Source organism: Crocodylus porosus, unplaced genomic scaffold (genome assembly GCF_001723895.1).
Source record: "Crocodylus porosus isolate Cpor-Errol unplaced genomic scaffold, CroPor_comp1, whole genome shotgun sequence".
Lineage (NCBI taxonomy): Eukaryota > Metazoa > Chordata > Crocodylia > Crocodylidae > Crocodylus > Crocodylus porosus.
Window position 1 is genome coordinate 13,746,493 of NW_017728932.1, and position 21,175 is coordinate 13,767,667.

Genomic DNA, 21,175 nt, shown 5'->3' on the forward strand with positions numbered 1-21,175 from the left:
TTTTTTTTTTAAAAGTATTTCCAGATGTACAGAAGCAGACGGGCAGCACTTTAATTACACTTCTAATCAAGTTAGGTTAACCTGTCAGCCTCTAGCATCTGGTGCTGGAGCAACACTTGGTTGTATTTTGATGATGATTTGGTCATGGTATCTGGGTAAGAGGCTGGATATCTGGTAAGTAACCTAGGAGGTATAATCCATGTACTCCATCCAGTAGAGCAAACTGAATCAAGTAGCTTCTGAAATAATTCTGAAGTAAGTCTCTTGCTCATTATTTTAATTTTTTTTGCAGTAACAACCAAAGTTCTCAGACTTTGCAAAGGCCCTATTTGACCAAGAATTTTGCAAGCATTTAGAAAAGGCCAGTTCCTTGCTCTGATTTTTAAACTTTTCATCTTCCGCTGTCCCACTACCTGGTCAAGGCTTAATATCTGGCAGAGATGGGTCTTGAGAAAGGTATTATCAAGCAAGTAGGAACTTTCTTGTTGATGAAGTATCTTGATTCTGAACCTTTTTTTTTTTTTCTTTCTGTAGGCATGACCAGATCTGTAGGCTTTGGCCAGGCGAAGTAGTACTGTACTTGAATAGTTTTCTTAATATTTTTTTGAACAATAAAAACTGAATTAAGGACCCGGGATATAAACTCTTTGTGGATGTGGTCACTCAGAGTATCTCCTTGTAATTTTGTGTGCTTGCTTCTGGATGGTGTTTAATGACCCACTTCTGCTGAGGTGTCTGGGGCTTTTTGGCTTGTCTTCAGTTGACTGTACAGCATGGGCTTCCCTCTGATTTTTATAAATGTGTTAGGTTTCCTTAAATGGGTGGACTGTATTTTGGGGCACTAAATGCCAAATGTATAGTATGTATGTGCCTGCTGACCAGTGTGGAGTGATATGGGAGCAACCTGTCAGAGTAGCCTATTGAGCACCAGAATGGCTTTGTAAAGCTCTCTCAACCTGCTTGCATCAAAACCCTGAGGCAGAGGGCCCAGTATCATTAGGATCCTTGTATAAAGATTTAGTTTTCACAGACTGTTTAAAAAAAAAATCAGTTGTGCAGAGTGGCCACAGTTGTCCCAGGATGCCTGCTTGTTTGCTTACTCACACATAAGACATTGTAGAGATCAACCCTGCTAAACTGCAGTTTGAATTGTGGATGCCCATGGATATGAGAGATGGAAAGTCATTGCTTGGGTTCCATAGATGTCTCTTTATGAAATGTTTGTTCTTAGAATGGAAAATCTTCAGAGCATCTGAATAACAGTTTGAGGATTTCTCCTCACAGATTAACCCTAAGCATACTGGTGTTTGCATTATATGCACACCAGCAGACTTAAAATCTTCGTACTGTTTATCTGCTTCCCTTTAAGTAATCATCACTCTAGAACATGAACTTCAGTTAAAGGCATCCAAATATTTTTGATATATAGTCATTAACAGAAATTAGCTGTTCCCTCTGTCTCAAGAATTGCTTTCCTTTTCACAAAGGCACACCTCTTACCTGGAAGGGGGAAAAAAAAACAAGAAAAGGAAATCCATATGAGCCAGAATGACAGTAAATGACTTTCATTTTCTGAGCTATTCCTACTATGTTCACATCTTGGTTTCATTTAGCCCACGGGTGTCAAACTCGCTTTATACTGTAGGCTGGATCTAGACTTCAGGGCTCTTTGTGGGCTGGACCTGGGGCATGAGGAAGCAGCGACAGGAGTTCTGGCTCCAACCTGGAGCATGCAGCAGGTATAACTGACCTAGAGCAGGTGTATGGGAGGCAGAAGCAGCTCTGTCTCCAACCTGGGGCACATGGCAAAGGCTTCAGCTCCTACCATGTCCCCTGTGCCAGATCAGAGCTGGCACTGTGTGCTCTGTGCTATGGCAGCAGCTCCAGCCATACAAACCAGCTCTGCAGGGCAGGTGGGCTCTGTTGGACGCATTCAATTTAGCTAATCACAGAGTAACATTTACTGGGTTTGCAGCAATCTGCAGTATTTGTATTTACAGCAAAGTTAATATGGCAGAAAGAGTTGTTGCCTTCCACGCGAACCTAGAGCTGTACCTCACCAGTTGGCAGAACCCCTAGAAAAGCTTTTTATTGAAACAAATACATATGTGGACCTGGATAAAATGCAGAATACACCCTTCAGTTCCTGTGCAGTGGCAAGTCTGCACTTTGTTGCTTGAGCTGTGGTTAATGTCAAGACACATCTGGATCCATTTATCTTGAAGGGTACTTCTCTGCCCCCCCCCCTGCAATCCAGGTTGTCTCTAGAGCCTCAGTGCATGATCTTCCCTTTCTCGTCCTTGGGTATGTGTTTAAAAACTGTAATGAATATTCTCCTAAATGCAGAATCAGTCACTTCCACTACCGGACAATAGATTCTTTTATTTCTTCCTTGTGTCGTTTTTTACATCTTGTCAAAATCCTATGGAGAAATGGCTGTCCCTTTGGTGCCTGAAATGCCTTCTTAGTGCTCACTGAGGGACTTGAGTCCAGATCAGAAATTGCAAGGCAGCTGTCCATGTGTTACACGTTCACTTCCTGCTGTCCCCTCTCCGCTCACACATCACTGCCTGTAAGTTCATTTTTCACATTTCGCCCATTCAATACATCTTGGGTGCTATGCGCATTAGTTCTTTTTTAAAGTGAAGCTTTCCAAGCTGTACCACTGCTGTGTTCACTTGGCTGGGTGGTTCCTTGAATCTGCTTTGACTTCTGTTAACTTTGCAGTGAGTATGGTGCTTATGAAAGATGCCCCAGAAAGATGCAATAAAGTCAGTGTGCATACCTCCCCAGGCTTTGCTGTTAGTGCACCTGACATTTTTTTGCAAGTATATAGAAGGCTTCCTACCACCATTCAAGAAATACTTTTGTGTTTTATGGTGTAGTAAAAGATTACATGCATCAGTGGCTTCCAGGTAGCTGAGCTGTCTGTGCTTTTGACTTTTGCCTCCTGATAGTTTTGCCCCTTTTTCCCCAGAGTGAGTTTTAATAGCTTTGGATATTGCCACGGTGTAGAAATGTATGACGCTGCACTTGTCTGATCTCCCTAAGACTGCGGTAAAGATGCCCTCTTGTGGCTCATTATAGAAATGTTTTAAACTGTTTCTGTTTTTATTGCTTTTTTTTTTGTTTTTGTTTGTCCCTTTTCAGTTTCAGACCAGCCAGGATGAGTTAAATGGTCACAATGCACAGTTGTCGAGATTTGTCATGCTTCTCAGCAAGGCTGCCTATTTAAGACTGAGAAGAGAACATTTAGTGGTTCCTTTGTACTTATAGGATAGAAACTTAGTAGAGGAGTTGTTTAAAAAGTTACGAAATTAATCAGATTGGTTTCTTCCTTCCTTCCCCTCATGTCCTTTTGAATGCCAAAAAAGAAAACAACTGTCGAGGAAATTTAAAGAGAAGAGTTTGATTTAAGTTATTTTTGACGCATGTTTTTGCTTTGCGGGGAGAAGGACTGGATTGGATTGAGCTCCAAGTTTGTTATAGCTCAGAGTTATTTGTTAAAACATTCCAGGCTTCAGTAGGTATGTAATCCGATTTATACATAAGATTTATATTAGGGCAATAAATTAGTAAGGAGGAGCACACGACTTGTTATTTTTATGAATGGGTTGAATACAAGTTTGCTTTCATATCCATTTCTGTCATTAAGAAATTGGTTCTCCATTTGTTTTAATTTGCAGTGTGTGATGTAGTTGATGGCTACACATTGTATGCAGCATAGATGGAGTGACTCTTTTTTTTTTTTTTTAAGTCTACCTGAAGCCTTTCATGTTGGGCTTCAGTGTCAGCAATATGCTCGTTATATGATCAGTGCCTCCTTTGTATGGACAGAAGCTGGGGGATGTAGGAGTGTCTGACCCTTGTTCTGTAATACTTTAAAGTAACTGGCTGTATAGTAGTGACAACATGTGGTATTGGATGTTTTCGGCTGGAGGAGAAATGCGTTCTCATCTTCGGAGTCTGGGAGCCCAGAGTTCCTGGTTTTCTAACATTATCCCTGTCACTGGCGTGGTCCCAACTTGGCAAGTCTCATCACCTGACTTCCTCAGTTTCCTAAATCTACCTGCCTACCTGACTTCTTACAGTGAGAGAAAAAAATGGAAAGCATGTGATGATTTAGGAAAGCGTCACTCTTCTCTAATATATACTCCTAGTTTTATGTCGTGTTCTTCTCTTGGACGCTGAAACAAAGAATTCTCCGAGGAAGGCTTATCGTTTTGCTTGGGCTTATGCCACTTCTTCTTGGCCATTTTGGCAGATGTGTTCTCCATCTGGTGGGGGCAGAAGATATACAGCTGATATTTAGCATTCTGTCTATACAGCAGCTTTAAGATGCATTGACATACACCCTCTGACTCTACTTTTTAAGAACTTATTGCCTGGCTCTGCTGGGCCGGGGGGAGGTAGTCCTGAGATGGTAGCTTTCATTGAGGTGCATGCATTATAATAATATTTTGCCCTATTGTATCTGGGAGACCAGGGTTCATTTTTCTGCCTGATGAGTCAATAGGCTTGGGGATATAGTGGGTTGACTTTTTTGAGGGTGGAGAAGGAGGTGAATGACAGATAAGAGGCCAATTTGCAGCTTTTATAATCCCATTAATAACACTTGATGTGCTTCTGAACTTGATTTTGCTTGTTGTCATGACTAACACTTGGCTGGATTGCAAAATGTGGTTGTGCACAGGTGGTGTGAAAGGCTTTCAGACTCCTGTTATGTGTTGTCAAAGTCCAAGTGATATCACAGGTCAGTGCGAAGGAAGCCAGAATATGCATTCTTTTATACTAGTGTTCTTCCTTGGAGCATCTCTCTCCCACCTCACCCCCCTCCTTTAAACCAGGACAGAGACCACAATACAAGCATTTCCCATGTCTTTTCAGTTAAGCCTTATGTAGAGCTCCCTTGAGCCCTTGGACTGTCAAAGCTTGCCTGGAGTTAATGGAGTTAGCGGCTCATCAGAGTAATGCTGCTCCATTTTATTTGCCTGCTTATTCAGGGAAGGTCTTGAGTTAGAAGGCATTGTAACTGGGCTGTGTTGGCTAGAATTGCATTTCAGATATGAAAGGTTAATGTTCTTCAGCTGTATGCCCTTGCGGTGAACTTGGACAGCAGCTTTCACAGGGATAATGTCAAGGGGAATGAGTTTCAAAACATTTGATCATAATGTCTTTTGCCAAAAGATGCATGTTTAACGAATATCTTAGAAATGTAGCTTAAACTGGAGCCAATGCTCTGCTTTCCAATTGCCTTCGGAAGTCCCATTTTCTATACTGAGTTTTCTGTTTGGCTTCAACTGTGTTCATTTTTCCTTGTTCAGCTAACAAAAGTAAGATGGCTTTGATTAGCCAGGATCATGAATCTGTAAGGCTAATATGATCATCTGGTCTGACATCCTGCAGATGGGGCATAAAATTTCACTAGATGAATCCTGCATCTTGCCTACTGCTTTTCAGATAAGTGTAGGTTACCCTTAGGAAGGGGTTTGATCTAAGGGAAAGAGTGATAGTGCTGGAGAGTTTTCCGTGGAAAGGATGGGTTTGTGTGTAAAGCAGTGATTCTCAGTCAGGGTGCCATGACACCTTGGTGTGCCTTGAGATCCTTTCAAGAGTTCAGTGGGGTGTGTCACAGTTTTTGTAAACCTAACAGTGCTAACATTCATGAGATAAACCCAGAGACTTCAAAAAGAAATCCATAGTTGTGGTCTTTCTGGGTTCTTTGCAACAGAAAAACTGCTCTATAGTTTCATAGTTTCTAGGGTCGGAAGGGACCTGAGTAGATCATCTAGTCCGACCACCTCAAAGTCCTTTACAAGAATCAGTGATCTACCATGTATTGTAGAGAGCTGCCCCTTGGAACAGGTGTAGGAACTGGGCCGAGTGTCTTGTCCTTACAAGACAGAGTAGGTCAGAGGTAGAATAAAAATTGCAAGTTGACACCTAGTTTGCTGCTCTACATCTGTTCTTACTTCCCTCTGCCTCCTCTTTTATGATGGTCTTCATCAGCGTGTTCATAAATGTAGCAAGGATGACTGCCTGCAGAAGCAGAGGATGAGAACTTGTGGTGTATTGTTGAGTTTGTCACTATTCCAGCATGCTTTTAGGTTATGTGCCATGAAGTTTCAGAGCAGAGGCACTCTGGTATAGTACTCTGGAAAAGCTTTGCGCTTGTGTTTGAGTCTCACTGAGAATTCAGTTGACAGCAGCTCTCAGCACTTCAGCTCTCTTAGCTGTAGTAATGTAGCATTTATTGGGTGCGCATCCCAGAAGAAGCAACTGTCCAAAAATCTCAAGAAAAGCTTTGACTTTTCTCATTTCTGCAGACTGCTCAGTTCTTGGGCTTGGATTGTAGCAGTTGCATATTTGAAAAGGTGGAAAAAGGAGGTCTTAACTATTTTGTGAAAAGAGTTTCAGGAGCTCTCTGAATTCATGTAAATACTGTGCAGTTGGTTTGTTTCTATAGTGTTAGGTCTGCTCCATGCCTGGCTTTGTATTTGGGTGTCTCTTACTTTCTGAAAACAGGTTTGCTGCCAATAATTCACAGGTGCTTACCACATGAGCAAGTGCAGACATGATTATTAAATGGCATGTTGAGCATTCTCTGGCTCTATCCAAATGTGCTTTAAGTGGATTGCATTATCTTTAGCTGCTTCTGCAGCAGAGGGGGATAATTTATGCCAGTGTTGTGCTCGCCTGACTGGAAGAAGCTGGTCAAGACCGGAGGTGGTACGCAGGGAAGAAAAAGGGCATTACTATAGTGCAAGGGATGCAAAGTAACAGACTTTGGGGTTGTGAACCATATATTTGAAGTTCTATAGTGTTTTCTTTTTTAAAGTAAAAACATAAATTGTATTAATTAATAGTGACAGAACCCTGTGCATGTAAAACAACCTACTGCCCTCCATCTTCAGCTGTTTCCTGTCTTTCAGATACTGAGGGCCCTTCTACACATTACAGGCATTGCACAAGTAACTGGTTAATTGTGCGGTTACTTGGAGACCAGTTACATGTGCAAAGTGGCTATCGCACAATAGAAAGCTTCAACCATATTTACCTATAAAGTTAAATTTCAAAAATGTGTACTAACTTTATAGCAGGTTGCTATTGAGCTTTAATTTGCATGTGTAGTAGGGTCTCCCCTTCAGCTGGGAGCCCCATCAGCTAACAGGGCTCCTGGCCATAGGGGTATGCCCTGCCTGGTGTAAACCCCCTGAACCTTAGGGATCCTCAGGGTCCCGGGGGTTCATGCCCCTGCGCTGATCCTTTGGCCCTGGGGGGTGCGCTTGTGGTTGGGAACCCCTCAGCTGGGGTGCATGGGACTCCCAGCTGTGGGAGTTTGTTCCATGCCACTGCAGGGGGAGTCTGGGACCAGCTATAAGGCATGATGGGATCTAATGCATGATCCCACCATCACGTCTGCTGCCATGGACACGTAGCACAGTAGGAGGCATAGTTGTGCGAATCGTGCATGAGATCACATTGCACCTTTTCCCACGTGTGTAAAGGGGTCTCGTCAATCTAGACGTCTCTGGATCTGCTGGGGGTTTTTTTGTTTTTTGTTTTCGATAGAAAATATAGGAAAAATAGGGTGGCTTTTGTGCTACGGGACTGGTGTACTTATTTTAACTGTAAATACTTGATTGCTAGGGCTCTTAGGGGACTCATCACATTGTACATTTTCTTTATAAACCACTATAAAGGAGATAAAGAAGCGATATCAAAAAGAAATTTGTGATCAGTCCTTGGTAAGTTAAAACAAGCAACCAAAAAAACCCTATGCTTCAGCTGACTTTGGAGTTCTAGTGAGGGCATCAAAATATTGTTATAAAAAAAGATAAATGCAGGCATACAATTTTACCCATTGTGGCCACGCAGGCATGATTTGAACAAAAATTGGAGATCTATGCAAACTTTTAGTGGCAATTATGTGCACAGTAATTGCTGTGTTGGAGCTCTGCTCTGCTGCTACAGTATTTATTTTGATCTTGTTGCCAGTCAGTGAGCTTTGTTGTACCAGTCTGCTGATGGAGAGAGTGCCTCTATGTAAGCAGGCTGGGCTTTTAATTAGCATTTAGTAGAAGCATGTGTTTTTTGTCTGCTGCTGCTGCTGCTGCGAAGGTGAATTGGCTCTTTAATGAGGAACGGGCCATCAGTGTTTGCCATAGTGGAGTGGAGTAATTGATTTGAAGTATTTCTCTTTTTTTGTCCTTGAAAAACCTTTTCAACTGGTTGATAGCCCTAAGCGAAGCTAATGGAGTAGTCTACTTACTTCCTGGAGCAGGAACAAAGGCATATTTTTATTATTTTAAAGGGACTTGGTAGGAAGGGGAAGGGAAGGAAGAGGTCTGAATGCTGTGAAAAAGGCACAAACATTTACACTTACTGAAGGCTTGAGTCAGGAAGCAATTTTGCCTTTTAAACTGAAGGACTCCTTAGCATGTAAACATCTTTCAGCTCTTGACAGTTGAATGCATTTGTATTTTTAAGGGCATGTGGTCAGTGCAGGATAACCTTACCAATATTTGTAGAACATGGTAGTAAAGATCATGTTGGATTCCTTGTTAATCTCAAATGTCCAGTGAGCAGTAGAGGAAAAAGAAGAATCCTCCTTCTCGTTCTCTTTGCACAATACAGAATGCTACCAAAGACGGGGAACGTCTCCACTAGGCTGAAGTCCAAAGTGGAGCTTTTAGAAACAGAGTGGATTTGATTTAAATCTGGTTGGTTTAAATTACTGGTCAGGAAGCCTTGATTTAATTATTGTTTTCTACAAAAGGTGCATTCCTGTTTGATATATAACCTTCACTAAACTATTTCCAAACAGGGTCTCTTACAGCCTGCTGCCATGATAGGTTTTCCCTTCTGCCATACCATTCCCTCTCTAGATCTCAAGTCAGTGGAAAGGCTATGCTCAGAAACTTCTCCCTCAAGACTTTGGGACTATTCTGCTCAAAATGTTTCTCTCTTGTTTCTACTGCCCCTCCCTCCTTGCTTTTATCTCCAGACTCCTCCTCCTTGCCCAGATGTACTCCACCCCCAACAATCCTCTATTCATTTAACTTCTTGAAACTTTGCCCTTTTAGAGGGAGGTGTAAGGGCTTGACTGTGTGTGCACAAACTTGCAGAGAGACCATAGGGGTGATGGATAGGTAAATCAGGTCTGTTATCTCTCATGTCCATATACTGCTGTTAACAAGGATAGTATCTCCAGAGACACATTCACAATGTGAGAACTGAAACGATGTATTGCAGAGATGCTTGATGGGATCTTCTACACCAAGCACTGAGTTTCATTGGGTGGAGTGGCTTTCTAATATTTACTAATCTGTAGAGGAACCTCTGGGAACCGAACTAAGATTAGGCATCTAATATAGTCCATGGTCTGTTGTGACCTATTATAAAACTTTTCTAAAAAGGCTACATAAATATATTGTCTCGAATAGTATATAATTAGAAGTTATAATCCCTATTCCATGATGATCTCTTTTGAGCTCTTATATGTCTTAAAGTAAAACTATATTTGTATAGGTTTCTTTAAAAAAAAAAAGCATCTTAAAAATACGATTAAATTAAAAAATCTGATTTAAGTAAGAAATCTGCTTTATTTTTTAAATAATTGATTTTTATCCACCATGTTTAGAAACCATATGCTTGGATTCAGAAAGAGAAGGCAAGAGAGAGTAGCATATCAGCAATGTTACTTTTAGTTTAGATTAGCCTATTTAAAAAACTACCTCTTTGCCTGAAAAAAGTTATTACTAGTTGCATAAGATCCCTGTACTGTATGTGAAAAGAGTTACCCTGGAAAATGCACCTTTCTCTGTTGCAATTTACACTTAATTTATTCCACTTTACATCTGTGTCTTTCCAGTTCATTGTTTGTGTATGTATGCATGCGTGTGTGTATGTATATGTATATTAAAAATATCAGGCCATACTGCTGAATGTGTGACTTACTAGAAAGTACTAAAAATACTAATAGGGGCTTGTATCACTTGGCAGTGTACTGGTAAGAGTTAGTTATGTTGGGATTTCCCTGTAATTAACACTGCTCAAAAAGGGGCCTTGGTGGGAACAATTGTCTGTGGTTTCTGTCCTACAAGTTTTTACTTGACAGTTGCCTTGTAAGCATCACCTTGCTTTCCTCTTCACTAGGTGATCTGTGGAGTTATGACTTCTACAGCGGTGAATTTGTTGTGTCTCCTGAGCCAGACACAAGTGTCCACACGATTGATCCGCAGAAGCACAAATACATTATTCTAGGCAGTGATGGACTGTGGAACATGATCCCACCACAGGATGCCATTTCTATGTGCCAGGACCACGAGGAGAAAAATTACTTTATGGTGAGGACAGATTGATCTTGTCAGCTCCTGTAGAGACGATAGCTTATTAACTTTTTTTTTCTTTTCGACTCCACTAAAAGCTGCTGGGTTAGTCTGTCGCAGCACATTTTTAAAGGCCTACATAGTAGAGACATCTTTCACTATTGCTACTTTAATAATTCTGGTACAACATACATGGAGTTGCTACAGTGATGATAAATTGAGCAGGCTGGCATATGGTGTCAGATTTGTTGGTTATGATGTATATTAACACCTCTTGTGGAATGTAGGTGCTAACCATATGTTTTTCTTCTCAAGTAAATAACTTGGCTCTATCGTGGTTCGGGAATCTAGATGCCAAGCCGGTATGTGCATGTGGTCTATTAAATACTAGAGGTTGAGTTTTACCTGTAGGATAAAACAATGCAAAACAATGTGTAGAAATATTTATCATATATTTGAGGGGTATATGAATCAGTGCAGCTAAAGCAGGTTAGAGTCTCTGTGGGTTTTATCCAAAAAACCCATGGCTTCTAGTGACATTATCTTCGTTTTGTTATAAAAAAACACCATGACTGTGTGCAGGATGGAGGTCCTGAGCATCATTTTGTAGAGTGCCCCCCAAAAAGACCGCTAAAGAAATTTTGAGGTGGGTGGACAGCCCCTTGGAGTCGCAATATTGCTGTAATGTACTTCAAGTAATAAACAGACCATGGCCAACTGATTTGTGTAGATCCTATGTTTTACTTGAAGAGCTTTAGAGCCCTATTTTTATTTTTGAAATAACGGTGTAATTTTTATATTCATTCACCAAACTGGTGCCAATGTACAATGACTTAAACATTACCTTTAAAAAAAAATCATTAATCATTATTAATAAATAAGGATTTGAGTTTTTGTCCATGTAGCATCATTTTAAACTAAGCTTCACTATAACAAGTGGAATTGGAGTTTGCACGTTAGTCATACAATTTGTGACTTCCATGCTGTTTCTTAGATGGAGATTTTTCTGAATGCAGGTACTTTTTAGTGTGAGGTTAAGACAGAGAATTTCTTTTGCTTGTGTTCACAAAATAAATTGGTGGTGACTTTCTCTGTTTCTTGTGGGTTTTTTTTGTTTTTTAACATTACAGGGAGAACACAGACAGTCTTGTGCCAAAATGCTGGTGAACAGAGCATTGGGCCGGTGGAGGCAGCGCATGCTTCGTGCAGATAACACTAGTGCCATCGTAATCTGCATCTCGCCATTACAGCAGAATAGGAGCAACTTGGAAAATGAAGAATTGTATCTCAACTTGTCAGAGAGCCCCCACTATAGCAGTCCTGATATGTGTGTGATGACACCTTCCCGCTGCTGCACCCCTCCTGTCAAGGTAAAGTTTCTTCATCAGTCCAAGTCTTTCCTATTTTACTCTGAATCTCAAACCATTTGTAGCATTGGTCTCCCCTTTGCTTTCTCTCAAAGCATAGCTTGGTATGTGCTGAAAGTTAGCCTTATTCCTATTTCATGTTGCCATTCCCAAATGTAACAGGAGAAGAGTGTGAATTTTCTTGCTATATGTTCTTTGATTGCTTAAGTCTACAGGATGCTAAGGGCGGTGTGTGAGGTCTGAATTATTGGATTTGGGGATACTGAGTCTCTTCTTAATCCCTAAAATTGTGACACTTTGAATGACTAGTCAAACCAAGGCTATCAGCTGCAGTCAGTAATGGTAGTTAGAATGGTGTTTGGTGTTTGTTTTGAAAAGCTTGGTATTGAAGCTTGCCTACAGAATCCCTCTTTTTTAGTAGTACGTCCATAAACAAAGAAATGATTACTGGTTTTAGAAGTACTTTATTTTCAGATTGAGAGAGCTACTGCTTTGCATCTGTTGATCAATTTAATTTTCTGCTTTAAAGGAAAAGACATTATTTTACAGGCTCATCCTTTGCATTGGGGCCTTGGTTGATGTTGCACTGATGTTGAGCTGTGCCTTGGGAAGTGCTTTGCTATTTTGTTATTAAAGACCAGGGTATAACTGTGAGTGACTGTTTGTTTCAGTAATTGCCAGTTGCCACAGATTTGAATAGTGTTTTGATGTGATTTAATGCCTTTGAATAGCTGTCCTTTAGGCAAAGTAAAATGGAAAAACAAAGATTAGGACGACAGTGCTTAACATTTGCTTGATACAGAGAGAGACGGCTAATAAGACAGCCCTGGGGCTTTTTTGGCCATTGAGCAGCAGCAGGAAAGTGCAAGGAAGGATCCCAAAGTCCATTGCAAAAGCACAGCTATCCCAGTGTCTAACGTGGAGAGAACTGATGTGAACTCTGTTTATACCTTAATTTCAGATGAGGTGTGTATATTGTCTGTAAGGTCTGAATTATTTATAACTTGTGAAGGGAAAGTGTGAGCTGCACTTCAACTGAAAATATCCAAGGACATTTAATGTAAGGACTCGGCAAAATAGTTTTCTTTTTCCTCTGCATTTCCTCTGCATATAAGTACATGCAATACACTGTCAAGAGTACAAATCTGTGTGCTTGCTGATAGTCGACTGGTACCTAAGTCAGTGAAAGATCTAGATCAAAACTCTAGCTGGGGAAGTATCATTCCTTAATGGCACAGGTGCTTGTAAAGGGCACATTTCAAATTGCCTTTAAGCTCTATGCTGTGGAACCAGGCTGTTTTAATGAACTGAAGGTGCTCTCATTACAGTCCTGGTGCAGTTTTTGGAGCATCCAGTGCCTTGGCACATTTACCATGGCATGATTCCTTCATCTAGGAGCTGAGCACTAAGGGTGTCTTTACACGTGCTCCAAGGTGGGATGGGGGGCAATTTAATTAGAGTGGCTCTTTGGAGCTGCTCTAATTAAAGCACCCGCAGCATCTGGTGTATTCAGCATCCCATGCTGCAAAATGGCAGCGCAGGTGATGAATACACGTGATGCTGAGGCTGCTGAAGTATGCTAATTAGTGCGCTCCAGCCAGTTCGACTAATTGAGTCAGCTCCAACATCTGCTACTTAGCACGCATCGGAGCAGGCGTCTGACATGTGTAGAGGTCCCCGAAAGCTGTAAATAGACATCTCTTTTGACATGAGCCTGATTTTTTTTTTTATCCCATTTGACCTGGATCAAAATGGGTATATCACAAGCACTTACATGTATCACCTTTCCAAGCTGCGTTGCTGTTCCTCCACCAGAGAGGAGCACATAGCCATGTTCCAGGAAAAAGGAGTTGGCACACTTTGTCCTGTATGCTTCCAAGGGACTTGAAGCAGGATAGTTTGTATGTCTGTAGGAACCCGAGATGGAAGGCTTTCTTCTTCATTATTGACTCCAAGATGAACATGGGCTGACAATGCAAGGTCACAGTTGGCAGGGCTAACCGGACCTTGTCGTGCATCCACAGGTGCATCTCTAGCAGGGACAAGGATGTGATCCTCCCCTTTTATGCAACACCGGTCAGGCCGCACCTGGACTGCCGTGTCCAGTTCTGTGTGCCTCACTTCAGAAGGGATGTGGACAACATGGAGAGGGTCCAGAGGAGGGCCACCCACATGATCCGTGGACAACAGGGTAGACCCTACAATGAGAGACCTGAACCTGTTCAGCCTTCACAAGAGAAGGTTGAGGGGGGACCTGGTGACTGTCTATAAACTCACTAGGAGGCACCAGAAGGGTTTGGGAGAGACCTTGTTTCCCCTAGTGCCCCCTGGCATAGCAAGGAATAACAGCCACAAGTTGTTGGAGAGGAGGTTTAGATTAGACAGATGTCTTTAAGAGGCTTGATGCCTACCTAGCTGGGATCATTTGAGCCCAGTTTTTCCTCCTGCCCAGGCCTGGGGTCGGACTTGAAGATCTACAAGGTCTCTTCTGACCCTACTTCTATGATTCTAAGACATGCAATGTCTATTTACAGCCCAAGTTATTAACAGCTGAGACTTGTGTTTAAACGTTGCTGTGTTTGTTCTGGAGCTTGTCTACATAGGGATGTGGATCTGACCGGAGACTTTGGAATAGCTCGCCATGTGTAGTATGCACTAGTCCAGAATAAAATAAACTTGTTCCAGAATATTTACTCTGTTTTGTGAGCCAGCAAGCCACTTATTCTTAGTTATTCGACATGAGGAGCTATTCTGCAACAGTTGCAGTGGAATAATGCTCTGCTATAAATACTAGGGACACTCTCCCCATACAGACAAGACCTTGTTTTATTTTATTTTTTTTCTTTTAGGATTCAAAATCTTAGCTGGCTACAAGCATGCACTAGTTACAGTTCAGTGTGTTTTATCTAAATTAATTTAATACAGCATGCTTTTTTCTCTTGGCCTTCTTTGCAGGTTAATTTCCCATTAAAAAAGATAAGATCCCATTCTTCCCTTATTTGATTTTCTGAATGAAAAGAATGCATATAGTACACTGCTAACGTAATGTTTAGAGTTAGCGTAGGTGGCTGCTTTAGTAACCAATACCATCTGTCCTCACAGAATACCTATAGAATTGGAAGGAAAAGAACAAATGCAAGCAGGAAGTGGAAAAAGACAGAAAGAAAACATTGCCACTGCCCTGTCAGGATAATCTTGAAACATTTAAGGAAAAAGAAACGTCTCTAGGCAGATCAGAATAAATGGAATGTCTCTGCATCTGTGTCCTCTGGTGTGTGTGGTTTTTTGTTTTGTTTTGTTTTGTTTTTTTGAGAGAGCCCAAAAAAGGAGATTGCACATGCACACAATTTGTTAGATTGGCTTGAGTAATACGTTGCTTTATTTGTTTGCTTTTTTTGTTTTTAACAATGGGGAGAAGCATTTCAGTTCATTGAGAAGCAAGGAGCGCAGATTTCCATGCTGAGATTTATAGAATAGCTGGCCAGCAAGGTTTTCCATTCACACAGTACACTGCTTTTAAGTGATGCTGGTGGGTAAAATTCAGGCATGGGAAAGGCAGCCCTAGTTTCTATGGAAGTCATATGACATGAAACCTAAAATGGTACTTACGAGACCCAGAGCATGGATAGAGGAGGAGTGCTTTGCTTCAGTGGTAAAATGGTAGGCTTATTAAACTAAACCAGCTGAGTTTTAAAAGTCCAGATTAACATAACCTGTGAGGAGTATGATCAGAATCCAAGTCAGAATTCTGCCTTTAGCGCCCCTCATATGCGGTGTTCTGGGAGAAAGTGAATCTCTCCAGTCCCTCCTGGTTGTGAGGAGCAATGAGACTTGTGTCCTGAAACTCTCTGGACTGTACTGTGGTCTTGTATTTGACACTCTCTGACAGTGAATTCCACTGCCTGCCATAACGTTATTTTATCTGAATGATTTTGTAAACATACCTAATTTTTAATTTCTGAGTCAGTGAGGAGCTGATCTGTTTTCACTGTGCCCATCAAACTCTATATCAGAAATACAGTGGAAGGAAGTAATTTCTCCAATCTTGCAACCAGTATATTTGGCAAGGCAAAACCAGTACGACTCTTTTTTTTTTCTAAACAATGCTGTTGTCCAGTCCCTTCAAGCCAGCTTGGTGACCAGATTTTTTTTTTGCAAATATATATTTTTTTGCAGATATATATATATATAGAGAGAGAGAGAGAGAGAGAGCGAGCGAGCAAAGTTTGACTCTTGATTGAGCTTCTAATTTTCCACATGCCCAACTAAAAAGTACGCTTTCACCAGAGCACAGAATTGTTTCGAAAGAACTTTCCTTCTGAGAATATGGGAGTGGAGGGGGAACATTAGGGAAACAGTCCTAGAGTCTGTCATCTCAAAGGTCTTGACATTAGTACTGTGAAGGTATGGGGGAGGTAGTTAAAGAGTATACAGCCTACGTGCTAGAGGGGTTTATTCCTATGTGAACAAGTTGGGGGGGTGGCCGTCTGTTCAGTGCCAGGCTGTCAGAGCACATGCATGCCTACCTGCTTCCAGTGCCTCTGTGTGGTTCTGCTCAGCACTTGTGCCACCATAGTGTCACATGCACCTTGGGGGTGCTGAAGGAAGTCTGCACATCCATTCTCTTGGCTTTGTGGAGGGAGGCAGAAACCGCTTGGCAGATGTGGAGTAACTTACCAGGCAAAAAGGAGCATAGCCTTCAAGTTCTGCTGGCAGAAGTCGAGTTCTGTAAGCAAAGCTTTGTAGTGGAGATGAGGCCTCAGCCGTGACCATATTGTCCTGAAAGTCATGCTCTTCCCAAGCTCAACATTGAGATACCACACCCAGGTACTTAGCTCTGTTTTACCAAGTGCTTGGCAGGAATAAGATCTGCAGGATCTAGTATGTCCCTTTTTAACTAGGAGTTCCTTTCTGTCAAAAATTTGGCATTATTGTGTTTGGGGAAAGATTACAAGTAGTTGTTGTCCATTAGCAAACTGGAACTAAGGTGTTTTAATAACCATATCATGAGAAGCAGTGGTGGCCTTAGGGTTGTTGGTGCCCTGGGCAAGAGAGTCATTTGGGGCCCCCTTAGAGGCTTAATTTTGATGACCTAGAAGCAAGTCGCACGCTTTCAATTTCACTTTGCCCTATTCATGAAACTGCAATGAAAGTATCTTAATACAATATTGATAATACAAATATTCAGTGTAATTAATTTTGATAGTGTGGGGGCCTGGGCAGTCGCCTGGTTTGACCTCCCCTAAGGCCGCTACTGATGAGAAGGGTCGGAACCATAGTACCTAAAACTTCAGGGCAGCTTCTGATCAAAATTAGCAGCATTGCTGACCCATTCAAATGGGTCACGTGAATTTTACTAGCCTGAGCTCGTCAACATTGTGTTATGGGTATGAAATATCAGCCAATAGGAAGATATTACCAGTGGGGCTCTTTTAAGATGAACATTCAGATCTGTGGTGAGGGGCTCAACTATTAAGAATGGAGAGCACTGAATCGTCCTGTTCTAGAATCAAAAAATGTTTTTGGAGCTGTCAAGATCAATTCAGCTTAGTGCTGTCTGCAGCTGATTGCCCAGGAAAGAATCTTGCCTGATTCGGGTCCTGTGTGTTGTTTTTTCTTTTTTGTCCCACATCATCCCAAACTCTTCAGCTTCCTCCTTTAATGTTCCTGTTTGTGTATCCAAATCTACATTGAGCAATATCACGCTCATGACATAACATGTTATGTAAGATACTGCTAAGATAAAAATCTGATAGAGAACCAGTTTAAAAAAATATAATTGAGGATATTAAAGAAGCATTCCCAGATCCCTTCAAAATGTGTAACCTACATGTTTGTTGGCGCTGGAACAGAGTGAAGCTATAACCTGAAATGTCTTTCATAAATGTCTGTCATAGACTTTACGGATAGTATTATTAGGACAAAGAACAGAAAAACAGGCTGCTTCTGCTGATCTGTCTTAATAATACCTGGCCATTCAAGGGCATTTTTAATCTTAAGAACACTATGCAGACATTGCCATGATGCTTCTGAAGGATGGAAGTAGCGTCTTTGTTTTTACAAATGAGACCCTCGAGGGCTGGGAGTGTGTGGGACATGCTACACACATCATTCTCTACTTTGGGCTTCCGACACAATGAAAGATTGCAAGTTGATCGTGTAATCAGTGATTTGCTTTTTAACTGTATACCATTGAAAAGAAAAAGCACACGTATGCTTAGTAAGGCCAAGATAGCCTTCTGAAAGACTGAATGGCTGACCTATTATCTGTGGTCTGAGATTTCTAAATAGATTTCATGAAGATACTCGCACACAGGTGGAGGTCTCAAGTTGTGTCCAGAATTCCTGTCCCTGCCCTAGAAAAAGTATAAGTGTTTGCATATCTCTGTCTGTCTAAGAAGCTTCAGTAACATGTGGCATATCGAGCCCAGAGAACCCTTCACTTCAGCCATGGCCTGGGGCAATACAGGTGTGCATATCTTGGCATAATTAATTTTATTTTTTTCTCCTTTCAGCTTTTAGACGAAGATCCATGGCCACGACTGAACTCCCCTGAGTCTGTTCCCTCCCTCATACATAGTAACATGATCTTAGATAAATATTCTGAGCTGACCAGTGAGATTGCCAAAAGTGGTCTACCGTCAATGGTAGCATCCTCTAAGGATCCAGGCCCACAGGAGGAGAACTGCAGCAAAGCGCTAGCTTTGAGAATACATGAATCTTACAGCAGTGGCTTGTCGGTTACCCTCTCACCTTCCAGTTCGGCAAACTCAAGCATGGACCAAAAAAGCTTCAAGGTGTCTCCTAACAGTCAGACAAAAGCCCAAGAATCAGAGAGGACACCCCCAGCAAACTTTAAAAGGACATTAGAAGAATCCAATTCTGGCCCAGCTGTGAAGAAGCCAAGGCGTACCCTGAGTCGCAGCATTGCTGTCCAACCAGAAGGCCTGTCCACAACTCCCCAGCGCAAAAACTCGAACAAGCTCACCATGCGGCGAAGCCTACGGGGCCAGAAGAAGCTTGGTAACTCACTGTTCCACCAGCCGAGAAAAGCCGTATGCGTTTGCTGAAGGGTATGTATGTAATGGAGCATATTTTGGTCTGATTAGAACTTAGAAGTTGGTGCAAAACTTTGAAACTCTTCCTGTTTATCTTGTTTTTTGAAGTAGGAAACTTTTTTTTGGTATCAAACAGCTTTATCCCAGCCTTGTACTTGCTTGTATTATAACTGTGAATTTTGTAGATGTGTAGGGTATCAAGTCACTGTAAAATGTGTGTAAATTTGTATTCCTTCATACAAATGTAGTCTTTTTTTCCTTTGTATAATTTTTACAACAGGGCTAAACCTTGTTTTAAAAAAATCTAATCTTTTTTGTTAATTTACTGAAGTCATGAATTTGTATAAGCTTCTTGTGATGAGGATTTCACAACTTTTTAACTAAAGTAAATTATTAAACAAAATGGAAGAGATGTATTTTCGTAGTACTATACGTTCCACCCAAAGTGTGTCTTTTAGAGAATACACTAGGTCTATTTTTTGTTTTTAAAGTTTAGATTTCTCTACTCAGAAATGAAATGTGGAAGCAGAGATGTTGAGTCTTGCTTTACACAGCTCAATGTCAATTTCTTTATCTTAATTAAAATACTATGCAGTATCTTATTCAGTTGTATCTTTTGTAACCTTAATCGTCAAAAGTATTTAGCAAAAAAGTGTGTCTTACATTTTCCAAGAAACTTAAGCCCCCAAACTGTCCTACAAAAAAGCATTTCCATTCTCCTGGAAGGACTGATGGCATCTTTCCACAGACAGTATATCCCTTTCAAATGTGTGCCTCAAAGGCATGACATTTCTGCCATTTCAGTAACTAGTGGTGCTGTTAATATTATTCCAACCTAAATTCTTAAATTATTTTATGACTTACAGGTTTTATGGCATATGTAGACCATATGTATGTTCACCTAAATAAAACAAGTGAAAACTTGCTGGGGGTGCCTTTTTCTTGAAATATGTGCAGTGTCTTGAAATTCAAAGCTCAAGTTTTTAAATGCTTATCCATGAGTAATGATGCAAATATAAAACTAGTCCCCACAGTTAACAGCCTTTGTTTCAATACTAGTTCTCCTTCCCAACTGTGACTTGTTCCTTAATATTCTAATCTCTCACCATCACTAGTTAGAGAGACTACCACTAATTCTACAATTAAAAATATTCTGCCTACCTTTTGAGACTTGATGCCCCTGCAAGTATCTAGCATTTTTTGTGCAAGTTTGATGTTCTTCCAGGCTGGGTGCTATATGAACTCAACTGGCAGAGAAAAACCAGAAGGGAGGAGGAATTGGAAGTTCTTTCATGCCTGTGTCCACCAGAGGAAGGAGCTGGTGCAGTTCTGGTGTCATCGAACAGCTCTACCTTTCAGAACCACTCCCAGTTTAACTGCTAGGACAAGGCAGGTATCATCCAGGTCACTTTAGAAACACCTTACTTCACTGCATCAAGTCTGATCCCTGGCACAATGAGCCGTCAGTATTGTGCATGGATTTTTTAAATTAAATCCTTGTGGCCAACAATGACAACATCGGAGCACCATTCCATTTTGATCTGAAGGTAGCTCAGCTACTTCCAGCAAGGTGGTGCATCTTACTCTCCCCTCCCCTGGGGGCTTGCAACACTATGAGAAAATACCAAGACTTCAGTAACCCATTTCATTTTATTCAGAGTGGGTGCATATGTTATAACCAGTGAACAGAGCATGAGTCTGGTGGTTAGTTACATAGTTCTTATTTGCTTTACAATGTGAAGATAATTATTTTGAGAACAAGTGTTGACCAACTAACCAAAGTATTTAATTAAACATAATGAATGTAATACTATTGTTCCCAATGACAAGAGGGACTGAACATATTTCCGAAACATCAATTCTTGTGACACCCCGTGAGGTGAGTAGTATTACAGCCTTTTAACAAACAGGTAAGCTGGACTACAAAGAGGTAAAATACCTTGCATATACTCAAACTGAGGTGAAAAATAAGAACCTAAGTGCCTAGATGCTCAGTTCTTTCTGTGAGCATTTACTACTTATGCTAGGGCTGGATCTGTTCCAGCCATGCTTCCAGCAGGAAGCGAGCCCTCAAATATGGGAATTGGGCCAATTTAACAAGAGCTCAAAGTCAAGAGTTTCATAACCTGGATGTTGGACTGCAGTGGGAAATTGCTATAGCTTTGCTGTTTCTTCATTCAGTAAGATGCCGTTGCAATAGACAGCATTACTAACGGTAAAATATTTTAACATGAGCAATGAGTTAAGCATAAATCCATTTAACCAACCTTTTCTATCCAAACAGTGCATACTAGTAGAAGGGTCTGGACTTCCCTCTAACTGTTCTGAAAAAGAAGCCATGTGATGATTATTAATTTTTTGTCCCAATAGTGTTACATAGATGGACTGTTTTTCTATTGGGGTCCCAAGGGGCTGGAAA

The 21,175-nt window shown here is 41.1% G+C and overlaps 1 protein-coding gene and 1 long non-coding RNA gene across 2 annotated transcripts in view; one reads left to right on the forward strand and one right to left on the reverse strand.

Annotated features, from left to right (window-relative positions):
• Positions 1–19,358, forward strand: part of PPM1D (protein phosphatase, Mg2+/Mn2+ dependent 1D) — a 43,649-nt gene extending 24,291 nt beyond the window's left edge. Inside the window, exons 5-7 of the mRNA XM_019545664.1 lie at positions 10,159–10,349; positions 11,462–11,701; positions 18,214–19,358. Coding sequence (XP_019401209.1) covers positions 10,159–10,349; positions 11,462–11,701; positions 18,214–18,768 — 986 coding nt within the window. The 3' untranslated portion in view covers positions 18,769–19,358. The remainder of the gene's footprint in view (positions 1–10,158; positions 10,350–11,461; positions 11,702–18,213) is intronic.
• LOC109317158 lies at positions 469–18,952 on the reverse strand. Its single transcript, XR_002102992.1, has 3 exons — positions 18,873–18,952; positions 10,401–10,409; positions 469–481 (listed from the first exon to the last, which is right to left on the reverse strand). It is a non-coding gene; the product is annotated as an uncharacterized LOC109317158 (long non-coding RNA).
• Positions 19,359–21,175: the final 1,817 nt, after the last annotated feature.